At 44.3% G+C, this 23,154-nt stretch overlaps 1 protein-coding gene across 12 annotated transcripts in view; it reads right to left on the reverse strand.

The window, feature by feature from the left end:
- LOC129868940 (latent-transforming growth factor beta-binding protein 3-like) overlaps positions 1–22,258 on the reverse strand; it is a 33,297-nt gene extending 11,039 nt beyond the window's left edge. For 3 of the 12 annotated variants that reach the window (XM_055943309.1, XM_055943304.1, XM_055943301.1), the window contains exons 1-14: positions 21,474–22,257; positions 7,377–7,658; positions 6,950–7,113; positions 6,719–6,824; positions 4,727–4,816; positions 4,383–4,499; positions 3,769–3,930; positions 3,516–3,647; positions 2,991–3,004; positions 2,243–2,312; positions 2,010–2,096; positions 1,735–1,863; positions 247–378; positions 13–141 (exon numbers count right to left, since the gene is read on the reverse strand). In XM_055943309.1, coding sequence (XP_055799284.1) covers positions 13–141; positions 247–378; positions 1,735–1,863; positions 2,010–2,096; positions 2,243–2,312; positions 2,991–3,004; positions 3,516–3,647; positions 3,769–3,930; positions 4,383–4,499; positions 4,727–4,816; positions 6,719–6,824; positions 6,950–7,113; positions 7,377–7,658; positions 21,474–21,714 — 1,855 coding nt within the window. In that variant the 5' untranslated portion in view covers positions 21,715–22,257. Of the gene's footprint in view, positions 1–12; positions 142–246; positions 379–1,734; positions 1,864–2,009; positions 2,097–2,242; positions 2,313–2,990; positions 3,005–3,515; positions 3,648–3,768; positions 3,931–4,382; positions 4,500–4,726; positions 4,817–6,718; positions 6,825–6,949; positions 7,114–7,376; positions 7,659–21,473 lie in introns of all 12 variants that reach the window. The other 9 variants (XM_055943308.1, XM_055943303.1, XM_055943311.1 and 6 more) reach the window with 5 other exon arrangements.
- Between the last annotated feature and the right edge of the window lie 896 nt (positions 22,259–23,154).

Consider the following 23,154-nt stretch of genomic DNA (forward strand, 5'->3'; position numbering starts at 1 on the left):
TGCCGCTCTTACCTTCACATGCTGGCTGGCGTTGTGACTTGCTCCTGAACCCTTTGTGACACTCACACTTGTAGGACCCTGGCAGATTAACACACTGACCCCCCTGCCCACAGATGTCCGGCTTGGAGCACTCATTCACATCTAAAGATAAGATCAAAACACACTCATGCAAAATCCCAAGTGACAACGTGATGACTAAAATATAACATTTGAACAATTGAACCCACACCACACCACACCACTCACCTATACACCTGAGCTTCCCATGGTACACCAGGAGCTTGTAGCCATGGAGACAGCGGCAGCGGTAGGAGCCTTCTGTGTTGATGCAGATTCCTCTGCTGTGGCCACATGGCTCAGCGTCACATTCATCATCATCTGGCAGAGAGGGATAACTTAGAAGTTTAGGGAATTCAGAGATTACAACCCCATTAGAGAATTAACACCCAAGTTCAATTGTGACTCGTTTCTTAAAACTAGGCATATGTCACACATCACTACTTCACAAGAGAGGCATTTGAACGTAAACATTTATTTTTAATCAAAATGTGTTTATTGGCAGAAATGCCTTCTGGAACATGTGAACTTTCATGTGCCTTAATAACAAACTTGTATGCCATCTGTAAATATGAATAAAATTGTTAAATTACAAGCCTAGTTGGTTTAGCCACGGAAAAAGGCTGGAACCTGATTGACTGAGATAATGGATGGGCTGGACATGCCGAGAGATGAGTTTGGATTGGTCTACCATGTAGGACGCTTCTGTCTATAACAAAGGGCTGCTCAGTATGTAGGTAATCCTTTCTAACCCTGTTTTATTTTAAAGATAACGAATTACTGCAAAACTGTGGAAATCAGCGGAATGCCCGGTGGAAGCAGAGTATGATAGCTAAGGAGATGGAGAAAATTCTGGCGTTTGATTGCAAATATGCAGAGGGAGTCGAAAAGAGAACACACAGAAGGCTGTTGTATAAAACACCTGTCTCCGGATTACATCTTCAAACTAAGGGCAACCATGACATCCGTGACAGAGAGGGAGAAGTGTCCATTCATGTATACAGGTAAGATAGTCTAGCTAGCTAAATCTTTAGATATTATACGTCTCCAATTTTGTCAGGAAGTCATTTTCATTTCAAGTTAAAACCTTTACTTAATATCCATCCCGGATCCGGGATCCTCCTCATCGAAAAAGCTGACTAGCATAGCCTAGCCTAACGGGACAGGGATATCATATAATATAATTTTCATGAAATCACAAGTCCAATACAGCAAATGAAAGATAAACATCTTGTGAATCCAGCCATCATTTACGATTTTTAAAATGTTTTACAGCGAAAACACAATATGTATTTCTATTAGCTAACCACAATAGCCAAACACACAACTGCATATTTTCACCATGTTTACTACATGATTCCATATGTGTTATTTCATTGTTCTGATGTCTTCACTATTATTCTACAATGTAGAACATTTTTCAAAATTAAGAAAAACCCTGGAGTGTGTAGGTGTGTCCAAACTTTTGACTGGTACTGTACTTTCCCATTGTTCCTCAACTGTAGTGTATGAGTCTCTACCTTTATCCAAAGTAAAAAACACAATTTTGCTACATAAGACCGAATCGAGCCCATCGGTCACAATTGAACTATTTGGATACAGGCTCTGGTCAAAATCTTTACCCAGTAAATCCCTCCCATCCCTTTGGCCATTCCCCTGTCCTGTCCCTTGACTTACCCACACAGGCGTTCCTCTGAGGGTGGAGCCGGTAGCCAGCATAACACTCACATTTGTAGCCAGTGTGCACGTTGACACACTCCCCATGGCCACAGAGGTTCCTGTTCAGCCTGCACTCATCTGTCTCTGCTGTGGGGAGGGGGCACACAGTAATCTACCTAAGACAGTTGATCTCTGTACTGTACATCCCATCATGGAGACAACAACATTGCAGCTGTAGGCTGAGAGTTAATAGGCTGATAATAGTTTTGATTGGACTGTGTAGTGGAACTCACGTGAGACCTGCGTCTGTGCCACCTCCAAGGGGTCACTGCCTGGGTTCAACCTGATGATGGGCGGAGGGGTGGGCTTGGTGATGATCACTTTGGGACCAACCAGAGAAACAGACAGACCCAAATCAAGGCCCCATGTCTCCCTGGATATTAACAGGTTTCCCTAACAAAAAGGTCTCTCTTGACCTTAGTAGGACTTCCTGAATGAATAAAGAATAAAGGAATGAGAGGCGTACCAGGTACACGGGGGCCATGGGTGCTGATGGGAGACAGCTGCATGGGTGTGGTTGTCTCTGGAGGCTCCTCCTACAGGACAGGGCAAAGAGACACAGTGGTGTAAAGTACTTGAGTAAAAATACTTTAAAGTATTACTTAAATAGTTTTTGGGGGGTATCTGTACTTTACTTCACTATTTATATTTTTTACTACTTTTACTTTTACTTGACTATATTCCTTATGAAAATATTGTACTTTTTACTCCATACATTTTCCTTGACACCCAAAAGTACTCGCTACATTTTGAATGCTTAGCAGGACAGGAAAACAGTCAAATTCACACAGTTGTCAAACGAACATCCCTGGTCATCCCTACTGCCTCTGATCAAGCGGACTCACTAAACACACATGCTTCATTTGTAAAATGATGTCTGAATGTTGGAGTGCTGGTGGATTCCGTAAATTAAAAAAACAAGAAAATGGTTCCGTCTGGTTATCTTAATATAAGGAATTTTTTATTATTTAAACTTTTACTTTTTATACTTAGGTATATTTTAAATCAAATACTTTTAGACTTTTACTCAAAGAGAATTTTACTGTGTGACTTTTACTTGAGTCATTTTCAATTAAGGTATCTTTTATTTTTACTCAAAAATGAGAGTTTGTTATTTTTTCCACCACTGTAGAGACACAGGCCTGTCTAAGAGGAGCTGCAAACACACAGTCTCTCACACAATGAATGGTGCCTAAAGAAAAACAGTTTCTTACCGGGTGCTTGACTTCTGAAAAAGAGAACACACAGAGAAAAACAGGTCAAAATGCTGAATAATTATTTAAAGATGATGAATTTAGTCACTTTACCCCTATATGTACATATTACCTCAATTCCCTCGAGTAACGTGTACCGCAGCACATTGATTTGGTACCGGTACCCGCTGTATATACTGCAGAGCCTCGTTTCTGTTATTGTGTCACTTTTTTTACTATAGTAAATATTTTCTTAAAATTGCATTGTGGGTTAAGGGCTTGTAAGTAAGCATTTCACGGTAAGGTCTACACCTGTTGTATTCGGCACATGTGACAAATAACATTTGATTCGATTTTTAAGCAATCTAAAGTCCCAGTAATTTGGAGGCATCCCCAATAGCCCGACTGCACTCTCAAAAAATCTTAGCAATAGCATCGTTCTAAGCGACGAAGTGAATCCAGAATGAAGTACATCTGTTGGCAGGCGGACAAAGGTAATCATGTCCACCCTTCATCTACTTTCTGGGGGAAGCCACAGTGACTCACGGTCTTTCTTCTTGTCAGGCTTGAGGGGGACCTGTTCCAGGCTGGAGTGGATCTGAGGTGGGAACGCCACCGTCTCCCGGACACTATGGAGGAAGTAGCCCTTTCCTGCTGGACAAATCTTACTGAAGGAGGCTAACGGACCAGGGAGAGAGGAATGGAGGTGGAAAAACAAGAGGGGATGAGATGATACAGCATCTGACCTGCCAAATATTAGAAACCGAGCCCCACTCTCCTACTCTAGCATCCCACTGACCCGTGCCGTCTTGGGGACACCTCTCACAGTTGGAGCCCCAGGCCTTGCCCACGGTGCAGCAGCACATCTCCTGGGACAGGGACGTGGGTAGGGCGTGCTCACAGCGACCCGCCTCTGTTGCTATGAGGAAGCACTGGCCCTGCTCCACCGGAGATGGAGACTCTGACAGCCAGGATCAATCAGAAGAGAGCAAAACACAACAGAGGTTGGAGTTAGGACATTAGGCTTACAGAAGAGGTCACAAAGGGTAGTGCTGTTTCTTGAAGGGAAAATCATATGACATTTCGGTTATTTCAGATGTGGCATTTTATATAATGGACATAAGGGATGTGTGAAAATACTGGACTAACTATTGGGACAGAAAAGGCTAGCTTTGGTGACAGCTTTGTGGATGTAAAACATATTCAGCTCGTCTACCTATCAGGCGCTGAGGTCACATCTTGACCTCTCCACTGCCAACAAAGGAAAAACCCACAACAATTCATCTTCACATACATGTGAGGAGAGGATGTATAGTGTATAGTGCTGCTGCTACTGAAAGCGATATGGCTGTGCTGAGTGAATGCAGAGTTGTGTGGAGAGCAGGTCGGCCTGGAGGAGGTTCTGAGTCTCACCCACACATCTGGTCCTGTCCAGGGTGAAGCCAGGCTTACAGGCACACAGGAAACTACCCTGGGTGTTCAGGCATTCTCCGTTCTGACACACCCCATGCATGGTGCACTCGTTGATGTCTTAAGGGTGAGAGACAAAGAAAGAGTGGGGGACAGAGAGAACGTGAGGAGTGGCTTTTTTCTCCTCACATCAGTGAAGCAAATGGGCAAAGATTTACACTCATACCGGGCATACCAAATGCGTACCAAACAAAATGTGGTGAAACTTGTGTAAATTATCTATTGTTTGATACATCCTCCTGATGTGCGTTGAATCAGTCAGGGGAGAGGCAGTATGTTCATGCTACCTTGACAGTGGGTACTGTTGAGTCTCTTATAGCCCTGAGGGCAGGTGGAACCATAGTCTTCTATGATGGTCTGCAGCTTCACCCCAGGATCTGAGGGTAAGGCAGAGAAGGGAGGGGGGGGGGGGGGGTGAAAAGGGGAGCGAATTGAAGAATGAGAGAGGAAGGGGAGACTACACACAGCTCATCAACAAAAATAAAATAATGTCTCATAAAATGTCTGAGAATCTGAGAAGAAAGACAGGCCTAAACTAAACCATTAAGTAATGGATCAGGCCTACGTCAGAATGATCCTATTCTGTTTCTAATAGCAGTAGCGTCTGTGGTCATTGCTTCCAGTTAGTCATACACTAGTGAAAGGGAATACCTAGTCAGTTGCACAACTGAATGCATTCAACCAAAAATGTGTGTTCTGCATTAACTCAACTCCTCTGAATCAGAGAGGTGCGGGGGCCTGCCTTAATCCAAATCCAAGTCGTCGGCAACCAGGGGGCAGTTGTTGTTGGGGGTTATCTGCCTTGCTCAAGGGCAGAATATCAGATTTTTTTCCACTTTACCATCTCAAGGATTCAAACCAGCGACCCTTCGGCTACTGGCCCAATGCTCTTAACTGCTAGGCTACCTGCTGCCCTGGACTCAATAGCTAATTTAGCTGTTCCTTGTTCATTCTGAACACACTGTCAGTATAGGCAGCGTGACAGTAAATGTGTGGGATTCCACGGGACAGAGATATGTGTATAGATGAGACACGTTGGATCAGAGCCTGGTTTTGAGAGATTACAGGTATCCAAGCATGAGTATGACCCAAGGAGTACTAAGAGAGGGGAAATAAAAGAGCGGTGAGCGACCAAGTGAAACTCCTCTTCATCTGGGAGAAAGAGAGATTCAACAGAAGGAATCAAATGATGATAGAACAAATAGTGGCCTCTGAGTGATTTTTCCTCCAGGCAGAAAAATTGAAAGAATGCTTTTGTGGGAAACTGTGGGAGCATCGCGTTCCAGAATACCTTTCAAAAATAGATGGAAGAAAAGTACAACTTTAAAAAAAGTTCATGCTTCCCAAGAAAAGCCCAGAATCATATTTTCCACTTGTTGCTTTTGTCTGTTCATTCGCAGATGACATGTCTCATGAAAACAATACAACGTTCCTTCAACGTTACTAGAAAAGAGACGAGAAGCATGCCAGACAGGGATCCTGCTGCCCCACGTTTAAAGATGAACCATAACTATCCTTTTCTTACAAAGGTTTCTTTGTCTGACTCACAACTGAGGAATGGAGTAATAGAAAATGGAAAAAGGTAAAAAAGATTTTCATGGGGCGCAGCTTGAAATTCAATTTTCGGCAATTCGATGACAGTATTCCACTGGCCTGGCACAGGGGAAGACACGTAACTGCAGAGTTCTTTTCTCTCTCACACTCACTTGCACACATACACACACGCACACAGACACACACACAAACTCACACATATACACACACATGCGTACACACTTACACAAACATAGACATACACAAATTGCTTGCGTTAATGCAGGCTCATTATTTCATAAGCTGGGAATGAATTATTGGCGTGGACGCTTGGGGTTTTTGGCTCCATAAACAAATGACTTAATGCGTATAACAGCAGAGATCGAGATCAGATGGACATCTGCCAAGGAGTTAGATTATAAACAATGGAAGCTCAGTTGTCACACCTGGCAGATAGTAATCACTATACATGACAGATAATCACTCTACATGACAGATAATAATCACTATACATGACAGATAATAATCACTATACATGACAGATAATAATCACTCTACATGACAGATAATCACTCTACATGACAGATAATAATCACTATACATGACAGATATGCAGTTAGAGATGTAGGATAGAAGATCACAAATGAAGAAATGGCAGATCACCAGTAGTCTAGAAAGGACACACACACACACACACTTACACTTAAGCAAGTCAAGAATTCCATTCTGAGGCATTTGTTACTCACATGGTAGCTTGGGACATTTATAACATTTGTTTTGTCCCCAAGAGTTCCCGACACTTCCACAGCAGTCCTCCTGATTGGTCAGTACAGGGAGAGGGGTACTGCTACACTGAAGCACATGGCGTGAGAGAGAGAAGGAAAGAGGGAAATGCACACAATGGCGTTTGAAAAACCATAATACACTTATTGTATGTAAAGTGACAATCACTATGTTGATATGGTGGTGTAACTCACAGCTTGTTTGGGCGTGGTCTCCTGGAAGCACCGCCCCCTGGGTTTGTGAGTCTGAGGGGTCAAGCGTGTCACGGTTTTATGAGGTGGCTTTGAATCCGATTGGTCGAGAGGATGGATGACAACGGATGTGTCGTGTGCATGGTGGACACGGACATTGAACTGCACTGAAAAGAGAGAACGATAGAGTGAGAGGGAGGGAGAGAGAGAGAGAGAGAAAGAGAAAGAGTGCCGCGAGCGAGTGAGAGAGTAGCAGAGAGAAGGGAGACGCCAAGAAAGACAGGGAGAGACAAACACATGGGAGATTACATGAATATGATTCCAGTTCTTTACCATGACACCCAAAACAAACTGCTATATGGGCACAGGCATTGATATATACAGCAATATGACTGTGGTTTCAGTGCCCACAGTTTGCCATGATGGGTACCTTCTGATGAGTGGTGGCCTGCCCCCTGTGCCAGGGGAAGGGTGAACACAGAGTGGGTCTGTGTCAGCTGTGGTCGCCCCATGGCCGCCTGCTCGCCCTGGCTCTGGCCGTCTGGCAGCACTGACAGCGTGTAGACGGGTTGCTTGTTGCCCCGCGCCGCCTGGGCCTCAGGCATCTGCCGGAGCGGGAACTGGCACAGGCGACCAGTAAAACCTGGCGGGCACAGGCAGTGGGTCCGCGAGCTGCACACCCCTCCATTCATGCAGGTCAGTGGACATACAACTAAAGAGACAGGGAGAGAGAAAGAGGCGTAAAACACATCACCAAGACATGAGGAGAGGAAAAACCTGTACACACGGTGAACATCATCAACATAATGTAATGTTGTGCTTTTTTTCATTTGGAACATTATTTTAAACAGAGAACAGTTGGGACTTTTATAAGAGCAGTACCATAGTTCCTGTAGAAAATAAACATGTCATCCCCCACAAATGATGGAGCGCCCCCTTTGGACAATCAGTGCAATTTTGTAAATGCAGATCTCTATGGCAAGACGCATCATTCACCCAAGTTTCGTAAAAATCGGACCAGTGAGGGTGGCGCACAATTGTCCCAGCGTCGTCCGGGTTCGGGAAGGGTTTGGCCGGGCCGGCTTTACTTGGCTCATAGCGCTCTAGCGACTCCTGGTGGTGGGCCGGGCGCCTGTCAGTTGGACAGTGTTTCCTCCAACACGTCGGTGCGGCTGGCTTCCGGGTTAAGTGGCCGGGTGTTAAGAAGCACGGTTTGGCGTGCCATGTTTCGAAGGACGCATGACTCAACCTTTGCCTATCCCAAGCCCATTGGGGAATCTCGGCGATGACACGAGATCGTAATTGTATATCACGGAATTGGGGAGAAAAAGAGGATAAAAAATAATAAATAGCACCAGTGGTGTCAGAGATATTACGTATAATTAATGTATGTACAGTTGATTACTATAGCAATCAGTGTAATTTTCCAAATTAACGATTTTTATGGAAAGACGCATCAAGACGCACAATTCACACATCATTTTTGTCAAAATCAGACCAGTGGTGTCTGAGATATTGCATGGATTAGCTAGACTCACATCCCTGAGCATGTGTGCCAAATCTCAGGACTCTGAGTAAAACAAATCAAGAGATATAAACATGTGCCCATTATAATGTCAATGTGTGGTCGATATGAATGTTCTTGCATATGTTGAGTCTCGACAGTGCTTTCAACATGTGTACCAAATTTAGATTTATATGCATTATGTGCCAGACCACACCCACGTGAATGTTTATTGGTCAATACCGGCCATATTGTTTTAGGTACTACTCTGGAAAAGATTGCTTTGAGAGAGCTTTGTCCATAGATGCCACGTATCAGGTTCCGTACAGATTGGTCATTCGATGCCAGAAGAGTAGCATTTAAAGTTTTTTTCACAATATTCAAAATGGCGGAAAACCATCATGGCAGACCTTATGGGTCCCTGAGGCAAATGGGTTCCTTGTGAGGAGAGGGACCTGCAGTATGTACTGAATTTCATGACTTTAGGTCAAACGGGGTGAGAGGCGTGACCTTTCAAAGTGTGCATTTTAAACCTCTTAATATAGCGCCACCATCTGGCCAATCAGTGTATTTTTGTAAATGCCAGACATGTATGGCAAGACACATCATTCACCCAAGTTTCGTCAAAATCAGGCCAGTGTTGTCTGAGATATCACACGTGACTACCGTATGAATTTCCTAACGTACGGAGTCAGATCCAGAGCAGGCCAGAGCAGAACACTGATACAAATGATGGCTTTTTACTGGGATTTGGAAAATATTTTAAACCACAAGAGCTCTGCTTAAAGAAAGAGCTTCATGCCATATATACCGCTCTGTAGGTTTCCCTTTGTGTTTACTTTTATAGTAGCCACTTTTCTCCCTAAAAAGGAGAATCAGATGAAACAATGGGAGCCAAGATCTGGGAGCTAGGAGTACATACCAGACTGAGATGTTCAGCATAAAGAATGCAATCAAAACTTAATTCAAGATATGCTGTGCTAAAATATGCTGCAATACATGCCGTAATAACACACATAGTTCAATAGACATACAACAAAGTGCGCAATAAAATGTTGAAACGTATTAATCAATGACTAATATGTTGTGTACTTTCTCTGTCCCATAATGGGGCCATGAAATGAAGCAGAAGTTGAAGCTCAGTGGTTTGGATGTCTTGCCCTGCAGTCTAGCATAGCAGTATCACGGCAGTGGGAGTCCCACGGCAGGAAGAGAGAGAGCGAGATAGAGAGAGAGAGACGACTCGGCACGTCTGACTGACACGGAGACCCACCCAGTGGTTGAGAAGAGGCCTCTTCGTGTTACCCGCCCCGCGGAGCAGAGCTCCGCACACTGAAGCAATTAGGCCTGGACTGCCTCGGAGTCTAGGCCGCTGTGTAATGACGGGACTAGATCACCTCAAACACAGCGGGGACATCTTTAAACCAATGAGAGTCAAGGAAAAGAGCAACTGGAGAAATCACAGCCATAATGAAATGACACGAGGCTGTGCAGCTTATGTTTAAATGTGTAGTGGGATAGGCTGGGCTGTTCTGACGCAGCCTGCACTGCCTGCACCATAATTAAACTTGACAGTGGTCTTTAACCATACACCCAAAACAGGCAGCTACACGCAGCAGCAGGTTAATGGGGAGGCTCACAGATAGCAGGGGAAAACCTGTATAGCAAATCCAGCTGGAGAAGGACTTCCCTTCCCCGTGCACAGCTCTCCAGACATCTATTGTGTCTGATGACTTTTTGTCTCAGTAGAGAAAGCTGGAAAGACGGAGAGAGAAAGCGGAGAAAGCTGTTGGGAATGGAGAATTGGGATGAGAACACAGAGAAAGAGACGGAGAAAGAAAGACAGGGGCGTAGCCTCCTTCCAACCCCGATTATACAACTTCAACCCACAGAGACCATAGAGACAACATAGGAAAAGTCTGGAAAAGGCTTGGGGAGAGGGCCCGTCTGGCAGAGAAGCAGTCTCAGAGAGAGCAGAGCAGACCCTCTGACGGGGAACTGGAGCTCACTGCATTCACACACACACAAACTCCATGGCCAACAACAGGATGGGGTTCTATGAAGAAGAAAATAACACAGCCCTTAGGTACAGTTAGTCAAAATGATACCTTTGTCAACGTGAACATGTTGCACACATGCCTTGAAGCAGACTGTACATAAACTGTGGATAAAATAAAATCTGGTGAATGCGCCTTTCTTTTGATGTTTCGAATTAACCCCAGCATGGGGCTTCACAACAGAGACTACAGCACATAGCTGTCTGCCATTTCTAGCACACCTCTTGCTGTGTGCTTGTATTTACAACGTTCATCCCTTCCCCACAGATTAGCTAGTTGGGTGGAGTACTGGTGCTTAGCATGACAGGCTAAACACATATCTTATGAGGTAGAGAGGGTGGACCTCCAAGTCCACTAATCAGACTACACCACACTGACTGGACCAGGCGGCCAGTTCTCAGACTGCTTCTCTGACAGTCAATAGGAGGGATTTAAACTCGACTCTCCTCCACATCTGCTTCCTCTATCTAAACCCAGGACAGGGCAGTTTGAGAGACCTGGGTGTAATGCACATGGACTAATGCTTTCTGCAGACTGTGCTTGAGTGAGTGAGATGATCGTGGGACTGTTATGATCCAGTCATGATAATATGTGTTCTACTGCATCCTTGAATTATGAAACCCAACTGGGCACAAAAAGTCTGCCGATGGGAAATTCTCCCACTCTGTTGAGTCGGTAGCAGGCCGTCAGAATGGCCTAGAATAGATCATCTGAAACACTAAAGCCACCCAGCTATAGAATCACTCCAACAAACGCTTGGTGCAATCTAGGCTATATTATACAGTGCTATATATTATAAAGCACTTGTATGAAACCCATGATCCCAATATGGATATCAATTCTCAGTCACCACCATTAATACTGATGCCCAAAATGTAATTATGCTCACATCTCACTTTCACATTATACAATTTTATTGGCATGTCTCAAGAAATAGATTTTATACTCAAAATTGGGTCACATGTGTTCCAAACCGTAGTCAAAGGGGAAATATTTTTCCTATCCAGCATGTGCTGGAACCGAAAGAGAGAAAAGAGAGGGGGAGAGAGGGAGGAAGAAAGGAACAAATGTTGGCTTTAAAGCTCTTCTCGACATAGTGATTTATGTGAGGAGTGAGAGCTCGTTCCTCATAATGCCATGATTTAGACCAGTGGTATTCAAAATCGGGGTAATTGCGGTGGGGTCTCCAAAATTGTTTTTTATATACTGTGTACTCGGAAAGTATTCAGAGATGTTTCTACAACTTGGGTCCACCTGTGGTAAATTAAATTGATTGGACATGATTTGGAAAGGTACACACCAGCTTATATAAGGTCCCACAGTTGAAATTGCATGTCAGAGGCAAAACCAGGAATTGTCCGTAGAGCTCCGAGACAGGATTGTGTTGAGGCACAGATCTGGGGAAGGGTACCAAAACATTTCTGCAGCATTGAAGATCCTCAAGAACATAGTGGCCTCCATCATTAAATGGAAGAAGTTTGGAATCACCAAGACTCTTCCTAGAGCTGGCCGCCTGGCCAAAGTGAGCAATCGGAGAAGGGCCTTGGTCAGGGAGGTGACCAAGAACCCAATGGTCACTCTGACAGAGATCCAGAGTTCCTCTGTGGAGATGGGAGAACCTTACAGAAGGACAACCATCTCTGCAGCCCTCCACCAATCAGGCCTTTATGGTAGAGGGGCCAGACAGAAGCCACTCCTCAGTAAAAGGCACATGATAGCCTGCTTGGCACCTAAAAGACTCTCAGACCATGAGAAACAGCGACGCTCCCCATCCAACCTGACAGCTTGAGAGGATCTGCAGAGAAGAATCGGAGAAACTCCCCAAATACAGGTGTGCCAAGCTTATAGCGTCATACCCAAGAAAACTTGAGGCTATAATCGCTGGCAAAGGTGCTTTAACAAAGTGCTGAGTAAAGGGTCTGAATACTTATGTAAATGTGATATTTCAGTTTATTTTATACATTTTCAAACATCTCTAAAAAACAGTTTTTGCTTTGTCATTATGGGGTATTGTGTGTAGATTGATGAGGGGGAAAAAACTATTTAATCAATTTAATCCATAAGGCTGGAACGTAATAAAATTTTGAAAAAGTCAAGGGGTCTGCATACTTTCCGAATGCACTAAATATATATATATGTATTTGTTGATGTAAAAATCGAAATTTACCAATGTTACGGTTTTGTCATTAGATTTGGGGTGGGGTGAGGTCCCAAGAAATTATTGGGGAAGAAATGGTGTCCCCAGAAATTCTGGCAGAAAAAAATGGGGTCTCCACTGAAAAAGTTGATTTTGACTGAAACCGACAGTGTGTAGGAGATAGACAGGCCAATGGAGGCACAACAAAAACAGAGAGAGAGAAAGATGGATAGGGAGAGAAAGAGAGAGTGGGGGGGGTGAGAGAGCACGAGAGAGAAGAGGAGAGGTAGAGAGGAGTGGAGAGAGGGGGAGAGTGTGTAATAAAGAGAAGTAGAATAGAGAAGGTGCAATGGAGAAGGTGCAATGGAAAAAGCATCAGAGGGATCCAAATTAATCTGTTATTTTTTCTTCAGATTCAGAGGGACTTTTTTTTCAGAAATACATACCTGTCATTCTTCAACTGTAGCGTGGGCAAGCTGAGACAACTATACACACACATGTGCTTTACACACACTGACACATTACCACAGATTTGGCACAAAAACACAGAGCTATACATACCATGCTGTACATATACAGAAAGTCTGACACACCAACACACACACTTTGGAATGTTTAATTATGTTATTATTTCAGACCAACTACTGGCTGCTAGGTTTATTACAACCACCCATGTTTGAGAGCGACAGGGTAGAAGAGTTTAATCCAAGGATAATATTTCAACAATAGGCCTTACTAACTCAAGACTTGAGCAATGATCTGACCTATGTCCAATGCCAAACCTAGACTCACATTTCTACACTCCAGGTTAAACAAGGACCATTCTATTTCATTTTCAGTAATCCAAAGCCCCAGGAGCAACAATAGGTTCAACTAAGTCCCCGTTCAAATCAAACCTAGCTGAAGAGATGACACCTCACAGCTCTCTACTATCACTGCATCACAGTTCATACAGCACATCTAAAACCAGCAAGACTCATACTTCCCCCAGACCTCAACAGTAACTTTAGTGGGGGGAATCTCCTGCCTGTCTGTGCACTGTGGGCAGAGGGAGGTGGGGGAGGGTGTGTGTGTTTCAGGGGCGCCCTCTGCGTGCCCCTGGGGTTTTGCTCTGACTGTGGCCACCCACCCACTTCTGTCTGTCTAGAGATGATTCAGCAGCAGCCTGGTTACCTCCCCCTACAGCCTCCCATCCAACCACAGCCGCTCCCTCCCAACTCAAATATTCCCCGCTCAAAATGATCAAATTATAGTTTAATGCTCCAGTTCAACAGCTAGTCTACGTACGGCGAGCTGTTCGTCTGATATCTTACATTTCTTAGAAGATCATTCTGAATATGCCAGTGGGTCAGTGACGGCCTGCCAGCTTCTCATGGCTTAACAAATATTTAAAGTGATCATGAGATTATGATTGTATGCCTTAAAAAGTATGGCGTTATAGAGGAGGGAGTATTTGCCAAACCATCAGAAAATGATATTAAGTACATTTTTTCCTTCAGGTATTACTATTACAGTATTAGGCTAGTATTACAGTATTAAGCTAGTATTACAGTATTAAGCTAGTATTACAGTATTAAGCTAGTATTACAGTATTAAGCTAGTATTACAGTATTAAGCTAGTATTACAGTATTATACTGCTGTTACAGTAAGCCGGTAAGCTACACAACCCACGTCAAATCAATCCATTTTCATCTCTTCATTCCCACAAAAAAATACCATCAAAAGGACAATGACAAAAACAACATCACACCACAATAACAATCACCACCACTACCACTACCACCACTATTAAAAGGGCATGATTACAATAATGGGAGGCACAGCGTCTTATGACGCTCTTGCCTTCACGGTCAGTAGAAAAAGCAAGAAACCACATCCCCAAATATGCCTGCTTTAAACTGGCGCTGTGAGACCGCATACCACATACACAGAGTGGACTATCGACTGGGCCAGACTTCTGTAGCCATGCCCATAGCCCAGAGTAAATGACATAATCACTGGCTTTTTAAAAACACAGGCCTGAGAAAGTCTCCTCTGCTTCCTCCTGCCGACTGGCAGGCCGCCTGGGAGTAAGGGCCTCTGCATACTGAACGGACTCTAGATACTCATATTGTACCCCTGCATCCCCTCAACCCCCTGCATCCACCCCAGATCGCTTGGCAAGGAGGGATGCAGCCCTCCAAACAGTGCCTGTTCCAACGCTCAACACACATAGAACATTTGCAGTCACTAAATGATTGCTGTCTTTAACAGTCGACTGGCACAAAATGATCTAGCAGAAATCTTGCCTGAATAAGACGCTGGGGTTTGATCAACTTTCATTTTAGTCCACTTCATTAACCCCACCCCCTTTTTTTGTAAAGCAAAATTATCTAGAACGCTTATTTTGATGTAAAAATAAACAATATCTACGCAGATCACTTCTAACGTGACATATCATTAGCATTAATCTGGTGTGAGACTACGATATTGCACTGTCTGTCTGATTATGTATAATTGCCCAAACCCATCACTCCAATCCCTGCTCAATGGGCATATTATGACATGTCATGGAGGTATGTAAGGTTGTTTCTAAGGCCAGAGGTAGGCATGAACCCAGTGTAACCTGGCACCCCCCTGCACCAGAGCTATTTAACGTCTGTGGACAGAGAGAGAGGGAGACAGAATGTTGGCACCAGCTTTGGGTAAGTGATGTCATGTAATCACTGGTCTAATCTGTTCTGTAGTATATCAGCAGGCCAGGTAGAGGGAGGAACGCTGACAGTACACCCAGCAGAGCTGATGTGAGCTATCTGCCCAGGCCCGGTGACGATGCGATGGCACACCCCTCAGGGGAGGTATGGGTCTGTAGTGGCTCAGGGCGTCTCAGGGCCTTCTCCCCCTTCTCCTGGCAGCAGCACTGTTATTCTGTATTTACCTTGGCTAATGGCTGTGTGGCTCCAGAGATCTGGTCGGGGGGTGCAGTTACACAGTCTCACAGTGCTCACATTCCACTAGCCAGCTTTAAATAACTGCTCCCTTTCTCCCCCACCCTAAGCAAATGGGAGGAAAGCGTGTTAAACATGGCAGGCCAGGCTAGCTCCTCCTATATTAGCCTCAAATGTGAGACGGCCTTCTTCCTGACACACACACTGTGTTCCCTCATCACTTTCAAAAATGACCTCTAATTGGTGTTTTGTTTTTGGAGCTTCAGCTGCCAAAAACAACGTGCCTCACACTGTTTTTCCTTCTTCTCAACCTGCACCGAAGTGTTGACTTAAATAGAGCCAGTGACAGGACAGGAATAGCCCTCAGAGGAGGAACCTGATTCCATTAAAAATCCCAGTTAAGATCCCCAAATAAACTGGACTGTCGATCTACATTGCCTGTGACCTTAACTAACCTGAGATATTTGCCCTCCATACGAGAGCAGCCTAAACCATGCACGCAGAAACATTACAACACAGCCTTGAGGGAAGGCTGATGACATGGCACCAAACACACACACATACACACACAAAGTGTGAATCCCCCTCTCTGTGGCCTTGGGAGAGACTGACAGAGAGTGTGTGTGAGTAAAGCTCTGCTTAGACTCACCTCTGGGCAAAGCCAAGCCTGCGGCACACTGTGGAGTGGTGCAGGTTTCTGGGTTGCCCATGTTTACTACAGCACCCATAACTTGGCATCAGAGGAGGAAGCGAGTGAGTGTGGGGAAGGACTCTTAGAGGGAAACTAAAGTGTGTCTAAACAGGAACAACAAGCCCTGGCAGCTCCAGTTCGTCTTGTTTTGCTGACTTCTCTTTTACCTTTCATTCTCCTCTGACCCGTACCTCTGACCCGTACCGAGGGAAACCCCAAATAAATCACTGCAATAATGATTGGGTTTGAATGACTCATTCAACTCATATGTTGTGCATGATCGCATTGGTCATTTCACATTCTCACATGACCTCCGTCCTGAGTCACGGAGAGATAGACATGAGCCAGATGTACTGCAGTAGGATGGAGGGAGAAGGCCATCAGGAACTGAACACAGGGGGAACACATAGGACATTCTAGAGAGACAGAAGTCAGCTCAGCCTCAACAGTAAGGATGGGAATGTTGCTGAGGTTAGAGGGTCCACCACTTCCCTGCATATCAAAGTTGGAGGAAACCTGAGTCCCAGATACAGATAGAGATACAGAGTGATTGGGCTGAATGAGACAGCAGGTTTAGTTTAGGACACAGACAGATACAGAGTGAGAGTGACTGAGAAGCAGAAGCAGGTCCAGAAGAGTTGGAGAGCAGCTGCTGCCGGTCTGCTGAGGTTGATGGGTGGAAAGCCTGCGCGGTAACAACCTTTGAGGAGAAGAAAGGCTGCGTCCTACGTCCCTCACCCAAACAGAGCTGTGTGCTGTCAAACTGGGGGAACAGGCTCAGAACTACCGTGGGTAAATACTGCAGGGACGGTGGGGGTGGGAGGAATGTCTATCAAGATTCCCATTCCCAGTCTCTTAAGTCATACATCCAGAGTGCTGCTTCAGTCTGACCTGCACAACCCAGCTCAACCTCTGACTGTGTTGAGACATTTCAAATTAAAAATTAGAATATTTTTAACCGTTATTTAACTAGGCAAGTACATTAACAACAAATTCTTATTTACAATGGCGGCCTACACCAGCCAAACCCGGACAGCACTGGGCCAATTGTGCGCCACCCTATGGGACTCCCAATCACAGCCAGTTGTGATACAGCCTGGATTTGAATCCGGGTGTTTGTAGTGACACCTCAAGCATTGAGATGCAGTGCCTTAGACCACTGCGCTACTCGGGAGCCCAACACAGAACAATGCCTGCCTGATCCAAAGACCAACTGCCGACTGACTCTTTTCATCTGTGGAACCTTCCGGAAACTAAACATATAACAGTATCTCAACATACAGCACATGCCATCTCTGATATGAATATAGTATTTATCTTTCATATGTAATTTGAGTATGACAAGAGATAATGCTAGGAAATACAAGCTTAAATTTATTTAGCTAGGTTTATTTGGCAACTCTGCCATTCTAGTTTATTTTCACATACTACAGCTTGTAAATCCAGAGGCCATCATCCAGTGCAGACGGGAGTCTGTGTAACCTAGCTGTCTCTCAGCTGATTTATCCCTGGAACAGTAAGTGTAGCAGTAACAGCAAAAGTAGCAGTAACAGTAGCAGTAGCTAATCCCTCTCTAGCCCTGCAGGATTCCCCACGCTGTCTGTCAGAGGGCTGGGGGGGGTAGCCAGTCCTGCTTTACCAGGGATAGATACATAGAATCCACAGAACAGAATGAAGACGTCCTGGTGATTCTATTTCTAAGCATAAATCCTCCCCTTAAGGAGGAATGTCCAGTCTCACCTCAGATCACCTGGTGACGAGAGGAGAAGTGACCAAACCACTGGACTTCCTGAACATGACATCTTAGTCATACACTTCAGACAGTAGCGTAACAGAAGTATTAAGAGAATGAGCACAGAATGAGGATGGAAAAGGGTCGCTTGTTTATATAATAAACCACTGTTGCGGTTGACTGGACTGTGTCAATTCTCATTTAGCAGAGATTACAAAACATGTAATCCTGCTTCAAAATATCTGTTTATGTTACCATGTCAGAATCTGTTCAATACTATTCCAAATCTTCAACTGAACAAAAAAATCCAGGATGGAAATGTACCTACTGTAATATATAGCAATAGCTATGTAATAGCTGTGAGGCCAACCTGGCAAACCCGCTGAGGCCCAGTAGATTTCCCTGAAACTCACCAAGCCTTATTTATTAATTTTCTCAAAATATCCTACAACAGCTTTAACAACATTGCTCTTGTGAAGAGTTTAAGAAAGGCAAGCTTGAATCATTAGGCAGAAAATGACGGCATTTGGAAGTGAACTGCTTCACGGCAAGGTTCTGGCATGTCTGCTCAGTCTAGGCCTCAGCCTTGCTGTGGTGCTGACGTCACCGCCACTCATATATGGAAAAGTGTTAATATTGCTGTCGTTGACCGCGGCCATTTTAACATGCTAGAGAGAAAATTCCACATGTCCATAGAGTACACTGTCCACACACACTTCTGGTTTGCCAAAAGCTGACACTGGCTCAAGTTGCACTCTGTAGCCCCTGCCAGACAAACCCAAACAACTGCACTGAAGCCTGGTTAAATGCAGCTTACAGTACGTACAATACCAGACACAGGGCCGTTTGTACGCTAGTTTGATTCTCCAGACCAAATGTTCAGATTACACAAAATGAACAATCCTGTGTTGCACTGTAATTACAGCTGGAGTATGTAAGGAGGGACATTTTGATGGTTTTGTGATCAAAGGGTGAGCAAGTTCATTCACAGTGCAGAGGAAGAGAGTTTCTTATGACAAAAACGCATTAGGTCATTTATGAATATGCTGTAGTTCTGTAATGAAGGGCTGGTGGGAGAAAAAGCATAGGGACTTCACATTTCACAAGAAGTTCCAAAACAAAATCTGTACGACAACCTTACGACAGTAAATTGGCATTACAGTAATTAGGTGTTCAATAAAAATCTAAACATTCTGAAAATATGTGTAAATGTATAGGACATGTGTGGGCCTAAGTGAATGTGAATGTTGCTCGAACTCCCTTGACCACAGAGCCTCACAGCCGACACTTTAAGGACGGCCTCTGCATGCATTTCCATAAATGTAGCTCTCACAGTGACTGAATCAGTTCCCTCGTTTATTACTGCAGTTTATTTTTGGGTTCCTGTTCGCATTCTAAAGCAAATCTTAGTCTGCCTTAATAAGGGGCTGAGGGGAAATCAAATCACACTAAAATAACCCTGGGCGCCACACAGATCAACATAGAAGTGGACATCCCCTCATCTCAACTAAGGAAAAAACGGAGCAAATAACTACAGAGCTCTCTCAAAACAGGCAATATTTTTTATACATCTATTTTTTTTTTTTACCAGTATTGTGTTTCAAAAGCACACTTGATAGTTTACATTTTAATGATCTACTGTGATGGATCACAGGATAGCAGCAGTTGTCAGCCTCATTAAATACACTGAGTGTACAAAACAAAGAGGAACACCTTCCTAATATTGAGTTGCACCCCTGTTCCCCTCAGAACAGCCTCAATTATTCGGGGCATGGACTCTACAAGGTGTCGAAGCGTTCCACAGGGATGATGGCACCATGTTGACTCCAATGATCCCCACAGTTGTGTCAAGTTGACTGGATGTCCTTTGGGTGGTGGACCATTCTTGATACACACAGGCAATTGTCGAGCGTGAAAAACCCAGCAGCATTGCGGTTCTTGACACACTCAAACCGGTGCGCATGGCACCTACTACTATACCCCGTTCAAAGGCAGGATCAAACAGGGAAATGGTTCCAATTGTTGTTCAATCATTCATTTTCCCACAGGGGATTTTAGAAACATTTAAAATAAGGGCTGTGTTTCATGTAGGCTTACCCTGGCATGACGTTTTGACAACCGTGTAACTCTCTCTAGGACAAGGTGACTCTTATCAATATATTTGCCTGTATTTACCCCCAGCAAATGAAATGCTAATTAGCTGCTAATGTGGCTATGATAAAGAACTACAAAGGCCATGATGATATGGACGTGACTGCCAAATCAAGGCAAAGGTAAGAATCTCTGAATGAACTATCTAATGTTAGCTAAATGTATTAATTAATAAAATGGCTTTCTTTAAATGTACCTGTTAGCAAAGGTGCCAGGTAGAGCTGACGTGCAGGAGCTTGCAGGGATTTGTAGTCTTGCATGATGTCTACTTTGATGCTAATTAGCATGTTCGAATCTGAGAGTAAATAGAGCCAAATATATTGATAAAAGTCACCTTGTCCGAGAGCATTACATGGTTATCAAAACGTCACGCCAGGGTAAGCCTACACGAAACACAGCGCTTATTTTGACTGTTTTTAAAATCCCCTATGGGAAAAATGAATGATGGAAAAACGATTGGAACCATTTCCCTGTTGGACCGCTAGGTTTTATGGGTATTATGAAACCTCCACTGTGGGGCTCTATTGTCTCAAAGCTTAAAACATATTATTTAACCTGTCTCCTCCCATTCATCTACGCTGATTGAAGTGTATTTAACAGCTGACATCAATAAGGGCTCATAGCTTTAACCTGGTCAGTCTATGTCACAGAAAGAGCAGATGTTCCTAATTTTTTGTACACTCAGTGTATTTATTGTGTCTGACAACTGCTGCTAGCCTGTGATCCATCACAGTAGATAATTCAAATGTAAACTGGCAAGGGTACTTTTAAAACACAATACTGGTAAAATTGTTAGCATTGTGAGAGTGTGTTGACTGAACGGTTGCTGGTCGCAGCTTTATACTGGGCAGTGTGAGAGGGAACAGTAAACTCTAGCAGATAAAACTCAACTTTCATTTTATGTGATGTTGGAACTCCAGTCCGCCCACACTAGTCGTAAATCGTGGAGTTGAGTTTAGTTGGCTAAGTAAACTCCGGTGTAGGCTCCGGAATGTAAACGGTATAGGCCCAGGAGCCGTGGTTTACCACATTTTATCTGACACTGTTCAGAACGACTAAACTCATGCCAGCCAGACAATGTGGACAAGAGATTAGAGAAGGGGGGAAATCTGAAATATGCCAATGAGCCATTGAGCAATGCAATGGTAATTTGGATTCTGATGATTAAGGACTATGGGTCCATGTGTATTTTCTTCCCTACAAGGACTGATATTGTTCATGGATTAGAATTTTAAAAGCAGCATAATTAGGTCAGGGTAAACAGCATCATCTTTATTTCTGTAAAGAAAATAAAAGCCTTATTGTTTATCATCGCATCATCACTCACCCACTCTGAATCCAGGCCCTGTGAGAGTATCCGCTGACTGTCCGTTCTCGCCTATCAGTGTGGTATTGTTGCCCTGCTCACAAGTGTCCTGGCACTGGCCTTTTAAACAAATCCTCTTGCAGATGAGAGGGGCGATGACCACTTTGAAGCGCTCCCGGGTGGATGCGCGCTCTGCGCACCAGGCCAGCCTCTGGACACCCAGCCAGATTACGAGCAGATGGGAAATGATCAGAGAAGGCATCCTGGCATCCTTCACCGCCGTGCGCAAAGAGAAGGGGGCATTCACGGTGGCAAAACGTAATGCTGTTAAAGACGGTTCAGAACAAAACACCAAGGGACTCTTTATTCCTTTCACGCAAACCCTGACAACAGCCGACTAACTCCCGGAGGTATTCCAAAATGTTGATTATAAAGGTGCCTCATACAACGAAAAAAGTGCTGAGAAAACTTCAGTGGTGTACTGCTTCCTTCCTGCCCTTTAAAACAGTCAATTTCAGTCTCCCCGCATATAAAAAGGATTAATTCCGAACAGTAAAATGTATGGCATTTTTATTTTAACTAAAATACAGGACCCAAAAGTTACCGAGAGAACTTTCTCATTTCCCTACCCGCTTTCTCGCTCTCCTTTCTCCCTGCTGTTGCTTGGATGGTTACTGTGTGCGTATCTGGGTTTGGGAAAGAAGGGAGGAGAGAGGGAGAGGAGGCCAAGCCAATCCTCTCCAGAAAGAGCTGGCAGCAGGCCAGGCAGCGCAGGAGCTAAGCTGAAAGTGGTTTCGTTGTTGGTTATTTCTCCTAACACCCCCTAACCAAGGAACGATAATGGCACAGCTGTGCGACACGCTCTGGAAAACACCTCCAAATCAAGTGTGAATGCCAACTGTGCGAAACAGCTCTCCAGTCAGAGGAATGTAGAGCATCATATGGCTTACAGTTACAGTTGTGGGAGGAAAAGAGGTGCCTGTTGACAAAACTCAATTTACAAAAAACAATCCTTAGCTCTCCTAATTTAAGCCTATCTCAAATCTAGACTATTAAATAAATGACCAATATTGGTATAGATGTGACACCACACAACGACTGGGTGAGAAAGTAACAGCACCAAATCCAGCTATCCAATCAAAGTATATCGCTTGTTACTGTATTCAGTAGTGAAATATAAAGACAGTGTGACATAACAGAGCATTACCACATTCTCCCCTTCACTTACAGACCACACACCCACACCATTAGCTGACCTTCACAATCAGTCAAAGGTGTACAGTTGGGGTCAGGAATGTCATCCGGTGAGTTCATGTGATGGGCCAGAAAGAGAAAGTGAGAGTTGCAGAGAGGGTTGAGTCACTTCCTCTACAAAAAGTATGAATATTTACTTTCAGTCGCTAAGGAAATGACTGCATGGGCCTGGAGAGTTCACAGGCTGCACTTACATTTCTTTGCCTGTGCTTCTCTCCCTCACAGTGACATCCACTGCCAAGACAGACACTTGCACAAAACACACTCACATGCAAACTCACAATCGAATAAAACAACCACTCACAGAAGCGTACAAAAATAGAAGCCAGTCGAGCTGTAGCACACCTACTCAAGCACATTCACTCACACCGCAAACACACAAACTAGACAAAGACAGCTGTTGTCCACTGCCTCCCTCCCCAACTAAACTAATACCCAACTCAGAGCC

This window comes from Salvelinus fontinalis, chromosome 13 (genome assembly GCF_029448725.1).
Source record: "Salvelinus fontinalis isolate EN_2023a chromosome 13, ASM2944872v1, whole genome shotgun sequence".
Lineage (NCBI taxonomy): Eukaryota > Metazoa > Chordata > Actinopteri > Salmoniformes > Salmonidae > Salvelinus > Salvelinus fontinalis.